The sequence below is a fragment of the Schistocerca serialis genome, chromosome 3, assembly GCF_023864345.2.
Source record: "Schistocerca serialis cubense isolate TAMUIC-IGC-003099 chromosome 3, iqSchSeri2.2, whole genome shotgun sequence".
Lineage (NCBI taxonomy): Eukaryota > Metazoa > Arthropoda > Insecta > Orthoptera > Acrididae > Schistocerca > Schistocerca serialis.
The window spans coordinates 653,747,834-653,771,393 of record NC_064640.1 but is presented as its reverse complement, the minus strand read 5'-3'; the positions used below and the strand labels follow the sequence as shown (position 1 = coordinate 653,771,393).

The following is a 23,560-nucleotide window of genomic DNA, read 5'->3' as shown; positions in this document are numbered from 1 at the left end:
TCGAATTTGTAACAAAAGAGATTAAAAACTGAACGTATATTACTGTGAATGAAAGAAAACTGAACTGAGGTAAAGAGTGTGATTTTTGCAGACAATTTAACAACACTGCCAGAAAGTCTGACAGAAGTAGTTCCTTAAATCTTCTGGAAAAAATAGTGAAAAAATTCTCTCGAAATCAGATGGAAAAACTGAATTCACGACAAATACAAGAATGCACCAACTTATGTAGAAATGTTAAACAGGGCGAATTAGTGAGACTTAGTGTGTCTGACAAAATATACAGCAGAACGGACTACAGAATCTGCAATCTACACTCCTGGAAATGGAAAAAAGAACACATTGACACCGGTGTGTCAGACCCACCATACTTGCTCCGGACACTGCGAGAGGGCTGTACAAGCAATGATCACACGCACGGCACAGCGGACACACCAGGAACCGCGGTGTTGGCCGTCGAATGGCGCTAGCTGCGCAGCATTTGTGCACCGCCGCCGTCAGTGTCAGCCAGTTTGTCGTGGCATACGGAGCTCCATCGCAGTCTGTAACACTGGTAGCATGCCGCGACAGCGTGGACGTGAACCGTATGTGCAGTTGACGGACTTTGAGCGAGGGCGTATAGTGGGCATGCGGGAGGCCGGGTGGACGTACCGCCGAATTGCTCAACACGTGGGGCGTGAGGTCTCCACAGTACATCGATGTTGTCGCCAGTGGTCGGCGGAAGGTGCACGTGCCCGTCGACCTGGGACCGGACCGCAGCGACGCACGGATGCACGCCAAGACCGTAGGATCCTACGCAGTGCCGTAGGGGACCGCACCGCCACTTCCCAGCAAATTAGGGACACTGTTGCTCCTGGGGTATCGGCGAGGACCATTCGCAACCGTCTCCATGAAGCTGGGCTACGGTCCCGCACACCGTTAGGCCGTCTTCCGCTCACGCCCCAACATCGTGCAGCCCGCCTCCAGTGGTGTCGCGACAGGCGTGAATGGAGGGACGAATGTAGACGTGTCGTCTTCAGCGATGAGAGTCGCTTCTGCCTTGGTGCCAATGATGGTCGTATGCGTGTTTGGCGCCGTGCAGGTGAGCGCCACAATCAGGACTGCATACGACCGAGGCACACAGGGCCAACACCCGGCATCATGGTGTGGGGAGCGATCTCCTACACTGGCCGTACACCACTGGTGATCGTCGAGGGGACACTGAATAGTGCACGGTACATCCAAACCGTCATCGAACCCATCGTTCTACCATTCCTAGACCGGCAAGGGAACTTGCTGTTCCAACAGGACAATGCACGTCCGCATGTATCCCGTGCCACCCAACGTGCTCTAGAAGGTGTAAGTCAACTACCCTGGCCAGCAAGATCTCCGGATCTGTCCCCCATTGAGCATGTTTGGGACTGGATGAAGCGTCGTCTCACGCGGTCTGCACGTCCAGCACGAACGGTGGTCCAACTGAGGCGCCAGGTGGAAATGGCATGGCAAGCCGTTCCACAGGACTACATCCAGCATCTCTACGATCGTCTCCATGGGAGAATAGCAGCCTGAATTGCTGCGAAAGGTGGATATACACTGTACTAGTGCCGACATTGTGCATGCTCTGTTGCCTGTGTCTATGTGTCTGTGGTTCTGTCAGTGTGATCATGTGATGTATCTGACCCCAGGAATGTGTCAATAAAGTTTCCCCTTCCCGGGACAATGAATTCAAGGTGTTCTTATTTCAATTTCCAGGAGTGTATTTAAGAGTTAATGAAATGAAACGAGAATATGGTTCGACAAAAAATAACCCTAACAAAACACGTACATCTAGAAAAAAGCGAAACAAATATAGCATAGGGCAGTGTATTGTAGTTAGTGCTAAGATGAGAATGTTTAACTGAATTTGAATCATTTTAGAAAAATGGTTGCCATACAAACTACAGACAACTGGAAAATTAGAAGTAAAGATGTCACCCTCGTTAACTTGGAAAATATCAGAAGTAGTTGCAAAACGAATATTTATCTTCTTGGGACACTTCTACTGAATGAACTAGAGCAGGCTAATTAAACAAATACTCCTGTATTTCTGGAATATACATCGAGAATAGCGTTGATTACAGAAATGAGAAAACTAGAAAGGGACAACATCGAAGAATCGCACATAACAAAAAGAAAACTTTTTGAACAAAAAATTTTAAGGCTTTTAAGAGAAGATACGAAATTATTTCTTATGAAATTAGCTTGGCGGTGAAACGAGGGAAATTTTGTCTTCTGGAGGCTAGTTTTCTTCCTGCACACGTGTGTTGTCATGCTCTAACTATGCTGTAACCTTTATCAGACAGTATCGTCTTGAGTGGGGGAAAAAAGAAACCTTCCGCAGCTCGTAGTCTAGTGGCTAGCGTTGCTGCCTCTGGATCACGGGGTCCCAGGTTTGATTCCCGGCCAGGTTGGGGATTTTCTCTGCCCGGGGACTGGGTGTTTGTGTTGTCCTCATTTTTCTTCACGACCACCACCACCACCACCACCACCACCACCACCACCACCACCACCACCACCACCACCACCACCACCGTGGCTCGACTGGACTGTGAAAAAAATTGGACTGCGTAAAAATTTGTGCTTTGTACGGGCGCTGATGACCGCGCAGTTAGGCGCCCCACAAACCAAACACCACCACCTTTAAAATTAGCATGCTACCTACAAGAACTCAGGCTGCGACAAACAATGACAAAGGAAACTCCCCGTCGCACCCTTCTCAGATTTAGTGGTAGGATGGCCCAGTGGATAGACCGTCAAAAACTGAACAGAGATCAAACATGAAAATAGGAGGAAGGTGTACTGAACTGTGAAAAAAGAACCAAAATAGAAACAGTTAACTGTCCAAGCACATAGAGTTCAACATCGAGTGAATTACAGGAACAAAGGCGTGTGGTTGTGTGGTCAGGGTGTTGGACTGTAAAGCGGGAGATCTGTATTCACATCTTCCTCATGCCCAAATTTTTTTCACAAAATTATTATGTATCTTTTCTTCTGTAGTCCTGGCAACTATCATACTATACACTTGTTACGGATTACGAGTCATGTGGTGAGAATATATATTGCCGTCGCAGGTAAATGCGATGGATAGTCTCACAGAAATGGGGGAAACAAACGGGTGTGAAGTATGTTACAATAGAGGAATTCAACAGTCAAAACTTCCAAAACGGAACACAAGAGTCATAACATGCGGCAATTGTGTAGAAGAAATAGGATTTAGTACGTCTGGAGGTCCCTTCCTTATACCTCGCTGTTGTAAATGGGCGTTACAGCCGGCCGGAGTGGCCGTGCGGTTCTAGGCGCTACAGTTTGGAACCGAGCGACCGCTACGGTCGCAGGTTCGAATCCTGCCTCGGGCATGGATGTGTGTGATGTCCTTAGGTTAGTTAGGTTTAATTAGTTCTAAGTTCTAGGCGACTGATGACCTCAGAAATTAAGTCCCATAGTGCTCAGAGCCATTTGAAACATTTTTTGGGCGTTACACCACAACACGGATACAAATTTGAATACAGCGAACAGACTGGGCGGACAGTTTATAATTTTGTAAAAAAAGAAAACATAAATATGGGACATGAGGTAGAATTAAAGAAGGATCTCTTCCTTCGCAATCAAAATCGTGACCATATAACCACAACGCCGTAGCTATGCAGATTTGGTCAATGTTGCACATCTTAAGCTTGGACCATTCACTGTTTCTATTTTGCTGCTTCTTTCACAGTCCAGTACACCACCTTCCTGTTTTCATGCTTGATCTGTGTTCAATTTTTGACGGACTATCCACTCGGCCATTTCACCACTAAATCTGAGGGAGGTGCGATGGGGAGTTCCCTTTCACTACTCACACTGATCCAATGCAGTAACTAACAGAATCTGGTCCACCCCACCGTAACTATTGTCCTAACTACTGAATGAGACCACCTCTTCTCCATACAGTCCAGTCTTCTGTTGATCATACCCACACTTTTACTAAGTACATCTGCCACCTTCCATTATGTGGTGTTCTTCGCCCTTTCATAGTTCTTGGAACCCAGCAACAGCTTTTCTTCGTCCGGCTACCACCACACTATCGCCTAGTTACATGCTACGCTCACTTATTTGATTTTCATGAAGATTACAATTAAATTACAATTTCCAATTCAGCACATTTCCCATCCCATTTGTTTTCCGCTTCCCAACATGCCACTTCCAGTGCAACTGGATTTTTCCCCGTATTTGGCATTAGAAGCCAATGTCTCATTCTCGGAAGTTAAACCTGGTAATAATCACTATTACACTCTTCATATTCGACGGATCATTTTAAGTGCTCAAATATGGGCAGTATTTTTATTATGATGTGCAATACAATGAAATTACTTAATATTAAGAAACGCTGTTGTATTACTGTGCTAGTTCAAATTACAAAATAACCTGAAACTTAAGACTTTCCGTGAAGAGTATTTTCAGAGTGCCGTATGAAATCAAGCTGAAGACATTATGAATCATACGATACCAACAGGTATCTGTACCTTCGCTTACGAAACGAAAATTCCATACAGAAACTGTTGCCATAGAAACGGTTTCACGTCTAAATTCTTTTATTCCATGTATTTAAAACAAAGTTGAAATTCACACAAAATTTTGTAAATTTAATTCTATTAAATGTGCTAAACATGTACCACCGATTGTTTAACAAATACGTAAACTCCTCCGTTGGCGTAGTATCTCTTATTTCTGTTGTACAGACTTGGTGAGACGTGATGGTGAATGGTGGTCGTTTAGTAAGGCTGCAGGAGGATTGTTCGAATTACTAATTCGAATTGAGTCTTTACAATATGTGGAAAGTTTCAGAAGACAAACGTTTAAAAGTTTAGATAGTTTACTTCATTACGTAATTTGAGAATTACGAGATTTTCACAATCATTTATCAGTTAATATTCTACGTACTGGGCCAACCTGCGGACGTTATGTCGTAAGGAGGACAACGGGAAACCTCGCATCCACCAATGAAGTGTTGGAAAATAATGCCTCCGAAGTAACGGGAAAACAAACTTACTTTATTAACATTCTACTTCTTTATTCCTGATGTCTACGTATTTGCCGCCCTCTGCCGCTACAAGGCTCCCAATTTTAGAGTATAACATGGCTTTCTTTAACGTAACTATGTTGGTGAGTAAGAAACAGCATGCTGTACTAGAGTTTCGAATTTGGAGAGTTGGTCCACACATGGGGCACCCTCTCTTTCAGCATAACACTGCTAGACCACACACGAGCGCAGCGGTATCTGCAACAATCCGACGCCTTGTGTTCACTGTCATTGATTATCCTCGACAAACTCCCGACTTCACTCGATCCGATTTTTATCTGTTTCCGAAACTTAAAGAACATCTTTGAGGACTTCACTTCGATAGTGTGGAAGCTGTGCAAGCAGAAATGAGGTTGTGGGTGAGTCAAAAAAAGGCAAACATTCTACAATGACGATATTAACAAAGTGGTCTCTCGTTGGGAGAAATGTCTTCGTCGCCAGGGTAGCTGTGTAGAGAAATAAGTATGTAGACATCAGGAACAAATACGTAGAATGTTATAACGTTTGCCGTATTCAGAAAACTTTAGGAGCTTTCACATAAAATAATTCGGAGGCATTACTTCCCAGCACGCTCGTTTATGTGGATACGCCATTCGATGCAACTCCTTTCAAAATTAAAACGTACATCCCATCCGAGGGAAGGTCACTGAATATGGAGCATTTAAGAAGCTATTAGAAGTGGGACTTTCCCAACGAAGCCACAACCCTCCAGAGCATATCCCCATCTAAAATGCTCTGACAGGTTGTTTAATGGATGTATGTGTTTCCTTTATGTACTAATTAGCTGAGTAATCGGCATTGACCCGACGTGTATTTATTTTAATCTTCTAATTAGACCATCTCCTCCTCCCCACCATCCTTTCTGTCCATCTCATCCGCCTTCTCTCTCCACGTTATCCAACATGCGTTTACTGGTTCTTATCCCCACAGTATTTCTTTCCAGATAGTAAATAGTATGTGTACCAAGTCTGAATCAAATCTACCAAGGGGTTTAGGAGCACCTTTTTCCCGTGCCTTTGCCTGCGTACGCGCCAGTTATGTTTTCCAGTTTCACCAGTATCTCTAGAGCAGGGTTTCCCAAACTGTGCTCTGCGGGGAGCGAAGATCTTAATAATACGGAGGTTTTTGTCGATAATTTGACGATACTAATCTTTTTTTGAAATTTATTATTTCTTTGTGATTAGTTATGATTTAAACTTGAAGTAACTACTGAATAAACCAAGTTTATCTTACTTTTAAAAATTTATTAACCTTCAAAATGAAGATGTTCCATCAAAGTACCACGATTTTTGAGGTGTCCCGTCAGAAGAGAAATTCGCCCTGAAGTTTCGTTTTCACGCAGTTCATTATTTACGTCGTTTTATCTCCAGAACTGTGTATCTTACGATGATAATTTTGCAGGTACATTCAGTGGCGTATGTGAATACTGTCTGCATAATGTGTTGCAGATGAACTACTAGTACGCAAGTAATGAATTGAAACGTCATGCGTGATGTGTCAGTTTTACTGCATGAGAAGTGAAAATGGAAACTACTTCCCTTTCATCATCATTTTGTGTTGTGAGGAAGGGGGGGGGGGGGGGAAGGGGGGGGGGGGACGTCCGCGAGACAGGTTTAAAACAATTGTGTGCGAAATTGGTTGCGAGTAACTAAGCGCTCTCATTATCAGTTGTTGGATGAACACAGTCAATTTGCGCGTCGTGAGCTACGCTTCTTTTCCACCCGCATCCCCACTCCCTTGAAATGCAGGGGTTCCTTCCCCATAGTGGTTCTTTCCATACAGTAAGTGATGTGTGTACCACTTTCGAGTGAACTGATCCAGTGGTTTAGGAGGAGATGTGGTAGATAGATAGATACATACACTCTTCTAATATGTACGGATGTAACCTCTACTATGTGGAGGTTGTTTTTCAGTTCTGTAGTGGCTTAGGACCGTCTTATTCTAAATTTCTTCACTGCTTGATAAATTCATCGTAAGTCGTATTTGGTGCTTCCCAAATTCATGTTTCCTTCTGGTTGAATGTGTACCGTCATTTGATCATCCGACAGACTCCCGTATGAACAACATAGTAATAAGCATACCTCGCGTAGAGAAACAGTTGAAGGATTTGAAAGCAAGTAAGTCACCAGATCCGGATGGAATCCCAGTTCGATTTTACGAAGAGTACTCTACGGCGCTGGCCCGTTACCTAGCTTGCATCTATTGTGAATCTCTCGCCCAGCACAAAGTGGAAAGAAAGAGCATATGACTCCAGTGTATCAGGAAGGTAAAAGAACGGACCGGCAGAATTACAGACCAATATCCGTAACTTCCGTTTGCTGCAGAATCCTTTGACATAATCTCAGCAGAATACAATAAACTTTCTTCAAACTGAGAAGCTTATGTGCACGAATCAGCATGGTTTTAGAAAGCATCGCTCGTGTGAAACTCAACTCGCCGTTTTCTCACATTTTATACTGAGCACTATGGATGAGGACAACAGGCAGATTCAATCGTTCTAGATTTCCGGAAAACATTTGACACGGTGTCCCCTTACAAGCTGTTAGCGAAGGTACGAGCATATGGAATAGGTTCACAGGTATTTGAGTGGCTCGAAGACTTCTTAAATAATAGAATCCAATATGTTGTCCTTGACGGCGAGTGTTTACCAGAGACAAGGGTATCGTCAGGAGTGCCCCAGGGAAGAGTGACAGGACCGCTGTTCTGTATGTACATAAATGATTTGGCTAACAGGGTCGGTAGGAATTTGGGGTTATTTGCTGATGATGCCGTTGTGTACGGGAAGTTGTCTAGGCTGAGTGAAGAAAGATACGTAACAGTCAGGTCGTTTAAATATCTGGGCATAACGTTAAGGAGAGAGATGAAATGGAACGAGCATGTGAGAACTGTCGTAGAGGAGGCGAATAGTCTACTCCAGTTTATTGGGAAAATTTTAGGAAAGAGTGGTTTACATGAAAAGGAGATCACATATAGGACGCTGGTGCAACCTATCCTTGAGTACTGCCCAAGTGTTTGGGATCCGTACCAGGTCGGATTGAAGGAAAACAAGGAAGCAATTGTTACCACTAGGTTCGAACAACGCACAAGTGTTACGAAGATGCTTTGCGAGCTCAAATGAGAATCCCGGAAGGAAGGCGACGTTCTTTTCGATAAAGAATATTGAGATAATTTAGAGAACCGCCATTTGATGCTGCCTGCCGAACGATTCTACTTCCGCGAACATAAATTGCGCGTATGGACCACGAAGTTACGAGAAACTAGGGCTCATACGGAGGCATACAGATAGTCGATTTTTCCTTTATTTATTTGGGAGTGGAACAGAAAAGGAAATGACAAGTAGGTACAGGGTCGTCGTCGCCACGCACCGCACGATATCTTGCGGTGTATCGATGTAGGTGTAGGTGCATTAAGCACGAACGTGTATTCTACAAGATATAATTTATGACCGGTATCACCTCTGCTGTCAAATCTAAGGATTCCCATTAGGAATAATTTAGTTTCGTTTTACTTTTAACATTTCATTCTCTCCATTTCTCAGTGGGATTTGCCACTCTTATAACTCTCCAATCTTTATCAGCACCTCAGGAAGTGAGGACGTCGGTGCACAGATCTGAGAATTCAAAGGAATTTCGTTATGTGTATTATCGACACAAGTGTTACTATTCTGTCAGATTCACTTAATCCCAGTGATACTATATTTTCTTTTTGTTCATAATAATAATTGGGCTTCTTAACTGCTCTATTTCTCTGTTGCAGAGCCGTGTTTTCTGATTTTACTTCCACTTAGTCTTCATTTCTTCATGACATTTCAGATAACCACATCACATCCCATCCCCCCCCCCCTCCCGCACCCCCCCCCCCCCCCACACACACACACACACACACACACACACACACACACACACACACACACACACACACACACAGTTTTATTAAAGTCTTTTTACACTCCACTAAGCTATCCTCTGACTCCGAAGTTCTGCTATTCATTGGTACAACTGTAGCATGGTGCGGATGCCGCAGCAGCTGGACATGTCACATAGCTAGTAACCTTAGTTCCCGAAGTTACCCGAAAAGGAACAAATATCCTGCTGCCGGATTAGAGCGCCCCAATCGTCGACGTTCTGCCAGATGCCCTGTTACCTACGCGTATTACACTGGTTTTAGTTGTTTTCACGTGTAAGTACCGTTTTCCTTCTGATTTTCTGTCCTGATAAATCATTTTATGCACTGTCACCTCAAAGTTTTGGCTATTACGGAAGTTATTTGTTGTTGATACTGCATCCTTTTAAAGATGATTTTCTTAATACACCTTATGTCGCTCTTGTATCTTTCATTTTTCAACAGTGACATGCAGAATTATAAATAAAGTTTTCTGTTTTGAAGTTGCAGGGCGCGCCCAAGTCGCGCTAATAGTGGGAGGAAATGCTATATATAGCTTGTATTGCCTACTTACGTAAATAAACCTTACCTTGTTTTAGTACAATGCATCTGATGTACAATCAGTATGCCATATGCAGAGCCGCCGATAAGGAACATGAATTATTTATTCATTTGGAACTGTTTCTATTGCTATCAGTGAGATAACGAGAAAGAATCTTAGTCCTTAGTGATAACTATCACTACGTTGAGACAACACTCTTCAGGCTTTCTTTCCTCTGTCCGAACACAGCAGGCGCCATCATGAAATCGACAGAATGAACGGAAATTAAGATTTACGTAATTTGACGAGAAATACCCCCTTGCAATTACTCCAAGCGTTGAAAAGCGTTTAAACATAAAACGCAGGCACGCTATAAAGTTACCTCAGATAACTTTTGCTCTCTAGCACTACTCTCATTAGGACACAGAGTCCCTCTTAGCGGTACGAAAGTGTTAACTAACGTAAGGAACTAGTAAAATATTGAATCCAGACCAGGAAAGTCAACTAACAGCTACTTCAGTGAACATAGTTGGCTGATTGGTGACATTGCTGGATGATCTTGGGTATTATTAAACCGCTTCAGTTTTATAATAGATGAAGCGGTTTATTAATATCCAAAACAGCTCATGGCTGTGGTTGCCCTACCAACAAGACTGTCTGCATAACTGAATGTGCCAGCCAAAGCCCTCTCACACTATAATCTTCTGCTTGACAACTTAGGTAAAAGTGAGGTTACAATTTTTTTATAACTAGCTGCGAGCAGGGATAACTGCAATACTAGTAAAGAACATAAGAGAAGAATGATAAAACCAAATGAACAATAAGTACAACCAAACGAGAGGAAGAAGAAAATTGAGATTTTGCATTTGACACAGGTGCAGTAACCAAAAACCAGATTCATCTACTGAATCATTTTGTTTACGCAGCTTTTTAAAGTAGTAGTGCTGAGAGATTCGACAGAACTGATTAACTGGGAAGCCATATCTTCCAAAAATTCATCCTACTAGATTCCTACAGCGACAAACTGTCGACCAGAACTATCGCTTGCCTTAGAAACCGAATGGTAATGGTTGTCCCTTATAGACAGACAATGAAAACCTTACTACTCAACCTTCTTTCTACTCAAGTTACTTAAATTTTCTGCTACTTTTTTCTAAATTTGTCTATTATTATACTTGGTAGTCCAAAATTTCCTCAGCTTTCAGCATTCCATGTGAACTATGGCCAAATTTTCTTATTATGCTAACCATGATTAATGAAAACTGAAGAAGTGTTAGACTGATAAAACTAAGATACTACAGTTGGGGAAGATTAGGGAAAGTGGGCAGAAAATCTATGAGTAGTCATTTAGCATAGAGCTCAGCTTTTTCCCGCCATCTAAGAAAATGGACGTTGAAAAAAAAAATCTAACTGCAATTGCGCCGAGTTCTTGACTGAAAAGCCTCTGAAATTATATCGACAAAAGACTATTCTGCTGCATTTATCTCTGCGTTTCCCGCCGAAATGCAGGTCAAATTTACTTAGAAGTTTATAAAATTTCCAACTTGATACCTGTGTAGAACTGATAAAGATGCTCTACACCAGCCGTGTGTATACTGGAACCACAAAACTAGATGGCGTGCATATAATCTTCCTAAAAGATGCACCATATGAAAAACAGTGGCATTATTTGATGTATTTAACAGAATCGCTTCATTTTCAACCCTGAAGAAAAAAGTGACTAAGTTCCGAAGTGCAGTATTTAGTTTCAGACTAACCCCACTGGAAACACGTTCCCGAACTGTGATCATGAATCAAAAAATCACGGAAATGCTCCATTTGGTGTTTCACCATTCATGATTAAAAGTAAATGAAGTTTCTAACGCCATGCGATTATTAATAGAATGACTGCAGTACCCTTCCCATAAAGATTAATCCACGATGCTGCATTGTGTAAACTACTATTTTATTGCTGATCGAAAGCTAAGGTGAGAAATTATTTCTCAGCAATGTTTACGCTAATGAACGCAAATGATTATGTGCGACTAAATGTTAGTGTGGCGTAGAAGAGTGTGCAGCACTTCAAGTCTAAATCCTGACAGCTACACTATGTAATCGAAAGTATCCGGATAAGTGGCTGAAAATGACTTACAAGTTCATGGCGCCCTCCATCGGTGATACTGGCATTCAATATGGTGTTGGTCCATACTTAGCCTTGATGACAGCTTCCATTCTCACAGACATACGTTCAATCAGGTGCTGGAAGGTTTCTTCGGGAACGGCAGTCCATTCTTCACGGAGTGCTGCACTGAGGAGAGGTATCGATGTCGGTCAGTGAGGCCTGGCACGAAGTCTACGTTCCAAAACATCCCAAGGGTGTTCTATAGGATTCAGGTCAGCAAAATGTGCAGACCAGTCCATTACAGGTTATTGTCGTGTAACCAATCCGCCACAGGCCGCTCATTATGAACAGGTGTTCGATCGTGCTGAAAGCTGCAATCGCCATCCCCGAATTGCTCTCCAACAGTGCGAAGCAAGAAGGTGCTTAAGACAATGTAGGCCGGGGCTGCGATAGTGCCACACAAAACAAGGGGGTTCAAGCCCCCCTCCATGAAAAATACGGCCACACCATAACACCACTGCCTCCGAATTTTGCTGTTGGCACTACACACGCCGGCAGATTACGTTCACTGGGCGTTCGCCATACTCACACCCTGCCATCTGATCGCCACATTGTGTATCGTGATTCGTCACTCCATACAACGTTTTTCCACTGTTCAATCGTCCGATGTTTACGCTCTTTACACCAAGCGAGTCGTCGTCTGGCATTTACCGACGTTATGTGTGGTTTATGAGCAGCCGCTCGACCATGAAAGCCAAGTTATCCCCTCCCGCCTAACTACTATCATAGTACTTGCAATGGGTCCTGATGCAATTTGGAATTTCTGTGTGATGATCTGGATACATGTCTGCACATTACGACCCTTTTCAACTGTCGGCGGTCTCTTGTCAGCCAACAGACGAGGTCGGCCTGTATACTTTTGTGCTGTACGTGTCCCTCCACGTTTGCACTTCACTATCACATCGGAAGCAGTGGACCTAGGGATGCTTAGGAGTGTGGCAATCTCACACACAGACGTATGACAAGTGACACCCAATTGCCTGACCAAGTTCGAAGACCGTGAGTTCCGCGGAGCGCCCCATTCTGCTCTCACGGTGTCTGATGCCGCGGATATTGAGTACCTGGCAGTACAATACATGTAATACGAAAAATGTATGTTTTGGGGGTGTCCGGATAGTTTTTATCACATAGTGTAGGTAACCGGCAGGTTTAAGCTACTGATCCTGCAGAAAGAGAACACAGACCGGAGAAGTTATGGCCTACGTTTTCAGGGAGGCAGAACTAACGCTACTCGCTTACTACAGTGGATAGGGGAGGAGTACTATAAAGAAGATATACGAGATAGCTGTATGTTAAAAAAGTTTTCTTACCAGACTAACGCACCTTTCTAAAAAGTTGCTTCTGCGAAAGGCTTGTTGGGGTGTTGTATCAATTATCTGAATGTGACCAGTTCACCGGGTTTGGCTCACCTACTGCCACAAAAATGAATTTGTGGCCAGAACATGTCTAATCCATTGGAGAATTTACAACAGCCTTTATGAAGTATGAGCTTAACTCTGCTGATTTTTATAAAAAAAATTATTCCTGTAAATCAAAGAGTCAAACGAAAACTATTTCTTAACGATATTGGCACCAGAATTACTAAGGTGCACATTATTATGGCAGGTCAACTTAGTTACTGAATGCTGCACAATGTTACCAATGTATATGACGCTATTTTTCAATGTAGTCACCATGTGTCTGAACGACTCTCTGAGCGTGCTACGAAGCATTCAGTTTTTTCGACGGTAGAAATCAGCTCCGTCACAGAGGTACTGAAGAACTGCTCTACGGACATCCTCATAGTCGGTAAATCTGCGAAAGCTGCAAATCAGCTCCATGACTGCCTGGACTGTCGTCTGTGTTCTTTATCAATAGCCTTGCTTACTTACTAATATATTAAATTGTTGGCACTATTTCATTAAGGCTGGGCGCGACACTGCATTTGGTCCATATACCGACAAAATTTCACTATCAATCTCTCTGCAATTTAGACGTTTTGCCGACATGATTCTTACTGTCCTATGTACTTCAACTCTGAAGTAAGTCTTTAGCTGCAACGCCACCTCACTCCAGCACTGTCAAGCACCTATTATCTGTACAGCATCGGAAGTCACTCCAGGAAACGCGGGATTTTTACGGTCTTCTGACAATGCGTCACTTTTGGGCAACGTCTTAGTATGAGACTATATATTACATTCCGAAGTTCTACATATAAATGAAATTTTCAATACATGAACAAACATAGTAACTCTTCATTACACTTTCAACGAAACTTTTGTCTAGTTTATGAATTTTAAGTTATATTCGTGAATGGAGAAATACGACAATTCTTAGCTACCAGACTCGTCCTGTCACGACCACATATCCTCGCTCTAGACCAGCATGGGAATGACAGAAGAACTGGTACAGTCGTCAATGTATGCAACTTTGACGTTTTTCTTTAACTGCAGTAATAAAATACTGACAAGAATTTTAGTGTTAACGAGATAACGGAACCCGTTTCCCCTTTCTGATCCATCCCTGCTGGCAATGTGTTTTACTTATTTTGGAAATATACGCTAAGGAAAACACACACACACACACACACACACACACACACACACACACACACACACACACACCTGTAGTATCGTATACACAAGGTATACAAAGGCAGTGCATTGGCGCAGCTGTCATTTGAACTCAGCTGATTCATGTGGAAAGTTTTCCGACGTGATTGAAGCTAGATACATGGGACGCGAGATTTCTGAAATCGTTAGGGAATTCAATAATCTGAGATCCGTGAGCTGATATGGAGCTCTTTGTGCATTCTGAGACATCAACACCCACTGTAACTTCTAATGATGGCTCAGTCATGTGACACAGCCACTTACATCAGCGCTCTCTCCAACGAAGCAAGTACCTCTAATTCTATTATTACGTCATCACATTTTTGCATTTCATTACCTTCACTTTCAGCTTGACTCAGGGAAGTCACGGGCTTCTCATTTCGTTATTTCTTACGTAACAATTCCATTCCTCATATCACATGAGTTTCACAGTAATTAGATAGAAAGTACACATTTTGTTGCTGGTTTGCGTGACGACGTAGTTTGTCAGAAGGCACCGATGTTTGCTACAGACAAAGCGAAAACTTACATCTATACCCTGCCCAACCATTGAAGTCAATTGGAGACCATGTTTAGGAGTGGAAAATACAGACACTTGTTGGACAGAATGTAAAGTAGTTTGGTATTTTAATTTTTAGTCGTCTCAGCACCTTGATTCGGGAACGAAATATGCCCATTCCTTGATATTTAGCAAATTACCTACACTGTTTAGCACATGATTTATTGGAGGATTTAACGTTCTACGAGTAATGAACTTTCTAGCGAACTGATGAATGGAACTACTCTTCCCTTCATGCCATGTTCAAGAACTGGCACATTGCCAAACGCTCACAGACTGAACAGCACAGGTAAATTTCTGAAGGACCAACTGGCAGCCACATCGCCAGTGTCTGAGGGGAAATAATGAACCACTGTGGGAGTTTCAGAAGCGCCCAGTCTCACAATTAACGCCACGATGCAGGCACGACATATTTCACCTGAAGATAGGGCTTGCTTTATTTATTTATTTATTTATTTATTTATTTATTACAGGAATGGGGTCCTTACGCTGTCTACTATTCCACTCATACCTGCTTCAAATAGATCTTAGATATCTCTTCTATTTCCCCGAGAAACCTAACGACTGTAAGCGTTATCACTAAACAGCCGGTTGACTGTTCCTGTCCCTAATCTTAGTGCATTCTTAACTTTGCCTCATGAACAGTAACGTACCTAAGAATTGTTTACCACCGAAAGAAACTGCCGTCAGTAATCAAGACCACGAAAGATTTTTGCTGGTAGTTTACGTACTGCTGAAAATTTATCACTTGAATGTTTTGGCCGTAATATAAATCTATTACGTTAAATAGAAATACCAGCGTTTTTCGCGCCGCCTTGGGTGCGTAAAGCGATGACATGACACACTAGTTTTACATTATCACCCATGTCACCCATATGATGAATCATCACTTACCTTTATGGTCTTATTCTGTAACCGCAAGCCATTCAGAGTATTAATGGCCTTCTCTGCATCTTCAGGTCGATGGTAGTTCACAAATCCGTATCCCAGACTTTGTCCTGCAACAAACATCGAAAGTTTTCCTTTATATTCCACATCGAACACTCCTGCTACAATACGTCATTTCATTTACAGACCAAAGTTGAGTATTTAACGTAAAATGGGTTCAATGTGACAAAAAATTTAATCTGTTCTACAGAGGTAGTTGGCAGATACGTTAGGTGCGATACGTAACTAATACCACGATGAGACCAAGTTTCAACCAAATTCTGTTCACCTGTCATTAAAAGGATATGAATATTCACGCCTTTACGGAGACTGTTAGCGTTGAACCTAAACGAATTCCAGCGCATTTATTGAGATAAACGATGCACTAATATTGCAATTTGTATCTATGAGCACACTGCCTACGAAATTTAGCAACAAGCGATCCCAAAGACGAAAGGAATACGTAATAGTTACTCTAATATTGATCAAATAGTCTTAAAAGTTGCGAAGGACATGAGTAATTACAGCCCAACTGAGAGCGCACTGTCGATTTGCGACCTTTAACTTTTACTGACATGTAAGTTATTTACCGCGGCTGCCTGACGTTGCAATAAACGTGCGTACTGTCAAAATCACCAAGCATCGACGCCGTGCTGTTTAAATAGAATATCTAATGTCAATTTTCATTAGCCTAGGTTTCTGTATCTTTAAGAATTGTGGGAGTTGCTGATCTAGTTGAAATACCTCTTCAAGTTAATCTCAAACGTGTTCGTGAGTACTGAGGTCTGGGGAGCACACTGGCCGCTATTATGATACACCGTAATTAAAACCTTCATGTACACCGCTGACATACTTGAAGCAGCGTGAGAATCAGTTTTGGGACTTGTCAGCAGACAAATGAGTATGTGCGCTCTGCTGCTATCTGAAGGGCAAGAGCTCCATAAATTGTGCCATGACTAGAGTTTTACACGTGGGCCATATTGGTGTCTAAGTGTACGACAGCTGCGACTTTTGTTCTGTATTTTCTTTTCCGGAGATTGACGTAATCTGAACGTAAAGGCAGCTAATATAAAACTGTAAGTGGACTGCGGTAGTCGTCGTGGGGTTGTGGACCACTGCGGCGGGGACGGAGCCTCTCCGTCGTTTCTAGGTCCCCGGTTAACATACAATATAACACAATACGAAACATTACGTTGTAGTTTCAATTAATACCTCTACTTGAATAATGTAGGCGTAGGTTCGAATTTAACCATTTCTGCCGCCATGTACCAATTCTGACCTTTATGTATTAAGAGTTATTTCGATTGTACTATATAAGGCTGTCCTACTGACGTCACGCTATTTTTATCCGTCTTGTGGCCTGTGCGTTTCGGGAGATTGATCTATGAGATGAAGTGAGATTCTTATAACGACAGCTTAGACGTTATGCTTTCCTGAGAGAGAACTACTGCATCGTTTCGGAAAGTTTATGAGCTTTTCAAATTATTTCTGCTGTTGTTTCTGTGTCCTGTTCAACAGCAACCCACACGCTCTTCACCCCTAGTTCAGCTGTGTAGGTCTACACAAAAACAAATTAAGTAGACGTGATGTACACGGGATATCGACGAAAAAACTGAACACCTACGTAATAGCTACCTCGATATTACGAAATAAATTTCGTGTATCGAATTTCATCAGGTTTACTGGCACTGCTTTTTATTAGAGAAACCAAGTTCGGCCTGAATCTAGCCAAATTTTCCTTAGTTATCGAACATGCACAGAAACGTCACCGCGATTGTCATAAAGTAATTGCTGGAGAACTTACTGTACGATAAGTGATATATTCCCTCCGGGGTTATTTTCGCTAATTAACATAGACTGAAGAACCAAAGCTCTAACACTGACCAGATCAATTTTCAATAATTAACCATTTACGTTTTCCACAATTTCACACTGTACGTAGTAATAAATTCAGTAAATTTCGTGAGTACAGCAGTACGTACAGCTCATTTGGCCTTTTAACATGAAGTTAAAAGTTCGCTGTTGGTTTACTTAAAATGCTTTCTACACTGAGCTCTGGTAAGTGTAAAATTTTTTTTATGTTATTGGTTCCAATAATCTAAATACCATTCAAACCACAACACTCACTTTTCAGCAGACTAATGTCAAAGTTTGAAACGGTCTGCTGTGAGCCCTTTCACTTTGTCTCTAATTTAAGATGAGTTGGACGAAGAAAAACGTCAAGTAATTTCATTGGTAATGTGACTGACGCTTTGCAACGTTTTATACCATACATGACACCGTAAATTTCAGAGAAAATCTTGACACTACGCCTGTATACACACTTACACACCATTTCCTAGTTCGTGTCAAACACATTTACTACATTAAACTACTTCGTTATAAACACTGTTGGTAGCAGGTTGTGGTTTATAGCGGCCGCGTCTTAACTTTTTTTCGAAGGAGTTGCTCGGAACTTTGCGAAACGTGATTTATTATTTTAATACATCCATCAAGTAATAAGCCATTGCACAATTAATTTATTAACATGGCATACTGATCTGAAAGTTACGGCACCCACCTCACTGTAGATATATGTAAGAGTAACTGTCATTGAAATGCACCTACGGAACAAATTATCGTCTACTGCATAGCGTATACAGATTCATAACGATATGCAATTATGAACTGGAACTAGTTGCATGCACATAATAGCAATGCATCGTAGTTTGTGAAAGCTTTATGTACTGATGGAAGAACTATGACAAATTTCATAACACATATAAATATTTTTATTAGGAGGAAAATATTGCAATAGTTGGTGACATACGAATGGAACAAAATAGGGAAAAACCTAATACTGCCTATTATTTAGTACTGGTTTCGTTTTCGACATGGGAGAAATATATCGGCATCGAGCGCGACGCCACAGACAGCAGGGGGAGACTAGCGGGGGCTCGCGCTGAGTCACATGGTTCATGAATCATGGTAGCCTCCCCACGCCGCTTCTCAATTTGCCGGCTGTATCACCACGGCACGGCACTGACCATTTCTTGCTCGACGTCAGGAAGAAGATGCATCTCGTACACTGGCACCTTGCCCGCGTATGTGGCTGACCCTAGACACCCCCACCGTCACAATACTCCACGTTCTCCACCTTTAGACAAGACCGGCGGCGGCAGCAGCAGTCAGTGCTTCCCTGTTTTCCACAATTTCACAGGTTTTTTTCCCCAGTTTATCACGCAATGCATCTGAAAGACCTCAAAATATGCATACTTCATTGTATTGTTGGAAACACGCAAGTAAGATTTTCCAGGTCCGTAAGATTACTTAAGTGCGGACTCAACAACATGTAAGCAACTGCACACTTTTGGAGCCACGGAAAAATAAGTAAGTTTTATCTTGGCTACACGCCCGTCTTCAATACTGCGAGCTTAAAGTTTCCATTTCTTAGAGCTATAACGTTTTCGGTGCCAATACCGATCACTTTACGTTAACACACTAGTCGATACACCCATTTTTGTAAGAACGTGGAACTTAGAACCTCTGTTTAAGGTGCTTGTCCTGAGTGCTTAATTAGAAATGTGTGCAATTTTTAAAACGCTTTGGCAGCACGGGGAAAGAAACGTCAAGTTCTACTAGTGCTCAGTGAACATTGTTTCGGGCGTTCAGTAGCCATTCATCTCTCTCTTCTGCGTTCTGTTACAAACTCACGCAGTTTTCCTCTCTCGTCTCACGTTAACATACCGTGGACAACGAATATACCAGTAATATCAATAATGCAAAAATTGAACGCCCAATAGCCAGTGCGTCAAATTATTTCCTTAGGTCCCTGTTGCTCCCCAGAGCACTCACAATGTAATTCCTCGACTGTATTTAGACCTGAAAATACGCATTCACTCGATAAGCTATACAATTCGTGGTTTTCTGACTTTTTCTTCTAGACTAGTCTGGTGCAGCTTACCATGATAGTTTATACTGTACATCTACCTTCACTTCTGCGTAACTATTGCAATCTACAAGTATCTGCTTATTGTGGTCCACCCTTAGGCCCCCTCTGCAACTTTTACCTCCCACGCCTCCATGACCAAAATTGCGTTTGTTACCTTCGGATGTCTCGTATTAACGAAGCCGCCCTTTTAGGCATATGGTGCCATAAATTTCTTTGTCCTCCAATTCGTTTCGCTATCTCCTCCGTTTTCTGACCTAACTATCTGATCTTCAGCATTTTTCTGTAACTTAATATTTCGAGAACTTCTACTCATTTATTTTCTTAATTCTGCATCTTCCATGTTTCGCTTCCGTCCAATGAAATTTATATTCCGTGTGAAATTCTCTTTTTTCGCGAAAGCTTTTGTTGCTGTTGCCACCGTGCATTTTGTATCCTTTTTACTTCCGCCATCGTCAGTTATTTTGATTGGCAAACAGCAAAAACTCCATCAGTGTCATCTCTAATTCCCTTTGAATAAACCGATTTAATTCGACTGCACTGTTTTATTTTTGTGGATTTTCATCTACTCCATTCATTCCGTTCAGATCATTTACGTACTGCTGCAAATGGAATATCAGAGCTTCCATAGTGCTTCTATAAACCATCCATTCGTGCTGCCATAGTAGTTTTGCTTCTGTTAGCAGTCATCTCTATTGCCAGTCGTACTACTTGATAATTAATACTTCGAGATACGTATGCTTGATATCAGTAGTCTAGACCAGATTATTTGCAATGTCCATCTCAAACCAAATTCAAAAAATTGTGGTCGCATACAAAAGAATCTGTCGCAATAACTCCATTCGATAATACGAATTGGTATCTTCAAATCTGGAACTCACGCCGTAGAAGAAATGCTAAGTGGCGAACACAGTGAGCAACCAAAGCGTTACTAGGGGAAGGAGTGAAGTCTTTCCTGACTGGCTCCATGATAAAGTTTTCAATTATCACTTCTTATTCAGAAAGTGGTTTACGGGCCAGTACGAAGTATTTATCAATCCCGCCCTCTTGCACAGAACCAGTCTCAGGGATTAACTCTACTGCGCCAGGTACGTCATCGGTGCCGACCGCCGCAACAGTGCAGTATCCGAATACTTTCGTATCTCGTGCAGCTCTATACACAGGCACCACCATAAAATTTTTGTATTTAACAGCCCTCTGACCACCTCCTCCTCGTGCTCCCCTTTCCTAATGGTTCGAAGGCTGTTAGGTAAAAAGAACTACGATATTTAAGTTCACCAAATTGTAGCAATAATTTTTATGTTCAAACGATCCTCTATAGAGTACCACATATACTGATACCCCTCTGGTCACATGAGTGAAGGCGAAATATGTAGTTCAACACCTTCGGGACGGAACCCGAGTATGACTCGCGCAACGGCTGTGTCAGGCGGAGGGCGCCAGAGTCTAGCCCGTACCGAGCGTTAAGACAGTGGCTGCGACTGCGCTTCCTTCCATCTACCAGTAACCATATATGCAGCACAAAGAAGTGTGCGCGCACGCACTGTGATACCAGTGTTCGAATTCAGACCTGAATGTTCTCGAATAAATCGCTTTTTCTGTTGGTGTTGAGTGTTGCGTGTTGAGTTCTGCCGTGATTCGCACTGGCAGCTTTATTCTGTTTACAACGAGTGACTTAGGCAGGTTGAACTGATTTGACGAATAACGGCAAGACATGTATTCCGCAATTAATGAATTGTTGGCGACCATAGCAGTACTGCGTTCAACTGAACTGAACAATGAGAAAGTTAAGTCGCCTGCTAGTTTACGTAGTTGTGTTGCCTCTTACTTCCATTACAGTAGATACGTCTGTGACCAAAAATCAGGATGCCTAAGAAGCATATGTAAGTGAACCCTCTACATACTGTCTCCCCTGATGTCTGCCGACCGAGATACAGTAACTGTTTAGTGTCTGAAGTCACGTCCAACAGAAATTATTTAAGACTGGATACAATTTACCGGGCTAAAGAACGTTATCATGCAAGGATTTCTACTATGCATATTGCACTGTCTTTCGACACGCAAGCAAATCTTGCTGTTTTCAAAACATCTCCATGCAGCAAGTCACAGCACGTATCCCAGAATGCATGTTCTCCCAGAATGCGTGTTCTGGGACGAATCGTCTTCGCAGGGAAGATCAGTGTATGCATTATGTAAGTATCTCTAATACAGACACTAAAAAAATGCATCACCCGGTACCCAGAACTCGGGAAGACAGACGTTGACTGTGGATATTGTATTACAGACTCAGTCCCTTTAACTGTTCAAAGATGTCACTGAACCCGCCCAAAGATGTAAACAACCATGCACGAGCAGCGCCTATTAGACGGAAGGGGTCCAACAGCCTATCAATTCCAGTCATTCCACCAGGAAGGAGGTACAAGCGTTGTGTTGACTGTAGTTCAACCATGCCCAGACAGTCAATACCGCGGTTCGATCATATCCGCATTGTTACTTTGTGCCAGGAAGGGCTCTTAACAAGAGAAGTGTCCAGGCGTCTCTGAGTGAATAAAGTGATGTTCGGGCATGGACGAGATAGATAGAGAGAGAGAGAGAGAGAGAGAGAGAGAGAGAGAGAGAGAGAGACTGTCGATGACATGCCTCGCTCAGGCCGCGCAAGGGCTACTACTGCAGTGGTTGACGGCTACCTACGGATTATGACTCCGAGGAGCCCTGACAGCAACGCCACCATGTTGAATATTGCTTTTCGTGCAGCCACAGGACGTCGTGTTCCGACTGAAAGTGTGCGCAATAGGCTGCACGATGCGCAACTTCACTCCCGACGTCCATGGCAAGGTCCATCTCTGTAACCACGACACCATGCAGCACGGTACAGATGGGCCCAACAACATGCCGAATAAACCGCTCAGAATTGGCATCACGTTCTCTTCACCGATGAGTGTCGTATATGCCTTCAATCAGACAATCGTCGGAGACATATGGAGGCAACCCGGTCAGGCTGAACGCCTTAGACACACTGTCCAGCGAGTGCAGCAAGGTGGAGGTTCCCTACTGTTTTGGGGGTGGCATTATGTGAGGGCCTACGTACGCCGCTGGTGGTCATGGAAGGCGCCGTAACGACTGTATGACACATGAATGCCTTCCTCCGACCGACAGTGCAGCCATATCGACAGCATATTGACGAGGCATTGGTGTTCATGGACAACAAATCGCGCCCCCATCGTGCGCATCTTGTGAATGACTTCCTTCAGGATAACGACATCACTCGACTGGAGTGACCATGTTCTCCAGACATGAATCCTATAGAACAAGTCAGGGGTAGATTGTAAAAGGCTGTTTATGGACTACGTGACCCACCAATCACTCTGAGGGACCTACGCCGAATCGCCGTTGAGGAGTGGTGCAATCTGGACCAACAGTGCCTTAATGAATTTGTGTATAGTATGCCACGACGAATACAGGCATGCATCAATGCAAGAGGACGTGCTACTGGTTATTACAGGTACCAGTGTGTACAGCGATCTGGACCACCACCTCTGAAGGTCTCGCTCTATGTGGTACAATATGCAATGTGTGGTTTTCATGAGCAATACAACGGGCGGAAATGATGTTTATGTTGATCTCTTCCAATTTTCTTTACAGGTTTCGGAACCGAGGTGACGAGAAACTTTTTTGTGGTGTGTATATCTTGACTCAATCGCATTCATTTCTTTTAGCGTGCTTCAGCGATCTTCTCTCAGTACAGATCTCGTAACATGCTTCTAAATTTAATGTTATGTGGTATAGGTTCACAACCTTCACGCAATTATTAAACACGGTTGTTCCCGTTTAAAGACGCCTAGTTAGTTTTTCAATAATAGCAGTAATCGGGAACAAACATGTTTGAAATTTTAATAG

The 23,560-nt window shown here is 42.7% G+C and overlaps 1 protein-coding gene across 1 annotated transcript in view; it reads right to left on the bottom strand.

Moving 5' to 3' along the window:
* LOC126470534 (ELAV-like protein 1) overlaps positions 1–23,560 on the bottom strand; it is a 156,340-nt gene that overhangs the window by 67,673 nt on the left and 65,107 nt on the right. The window contains exon 3 of the mRNA XM_050098460.1: positions 15,703–15,806. Within this exon, the coding sequence (XP_049954417.1) occupies positions 15,703–15,806 (104 nt within the window). The remainder of the gene's footprint in view (positions 1–15,702; positions 15,807–23,560) is intronic.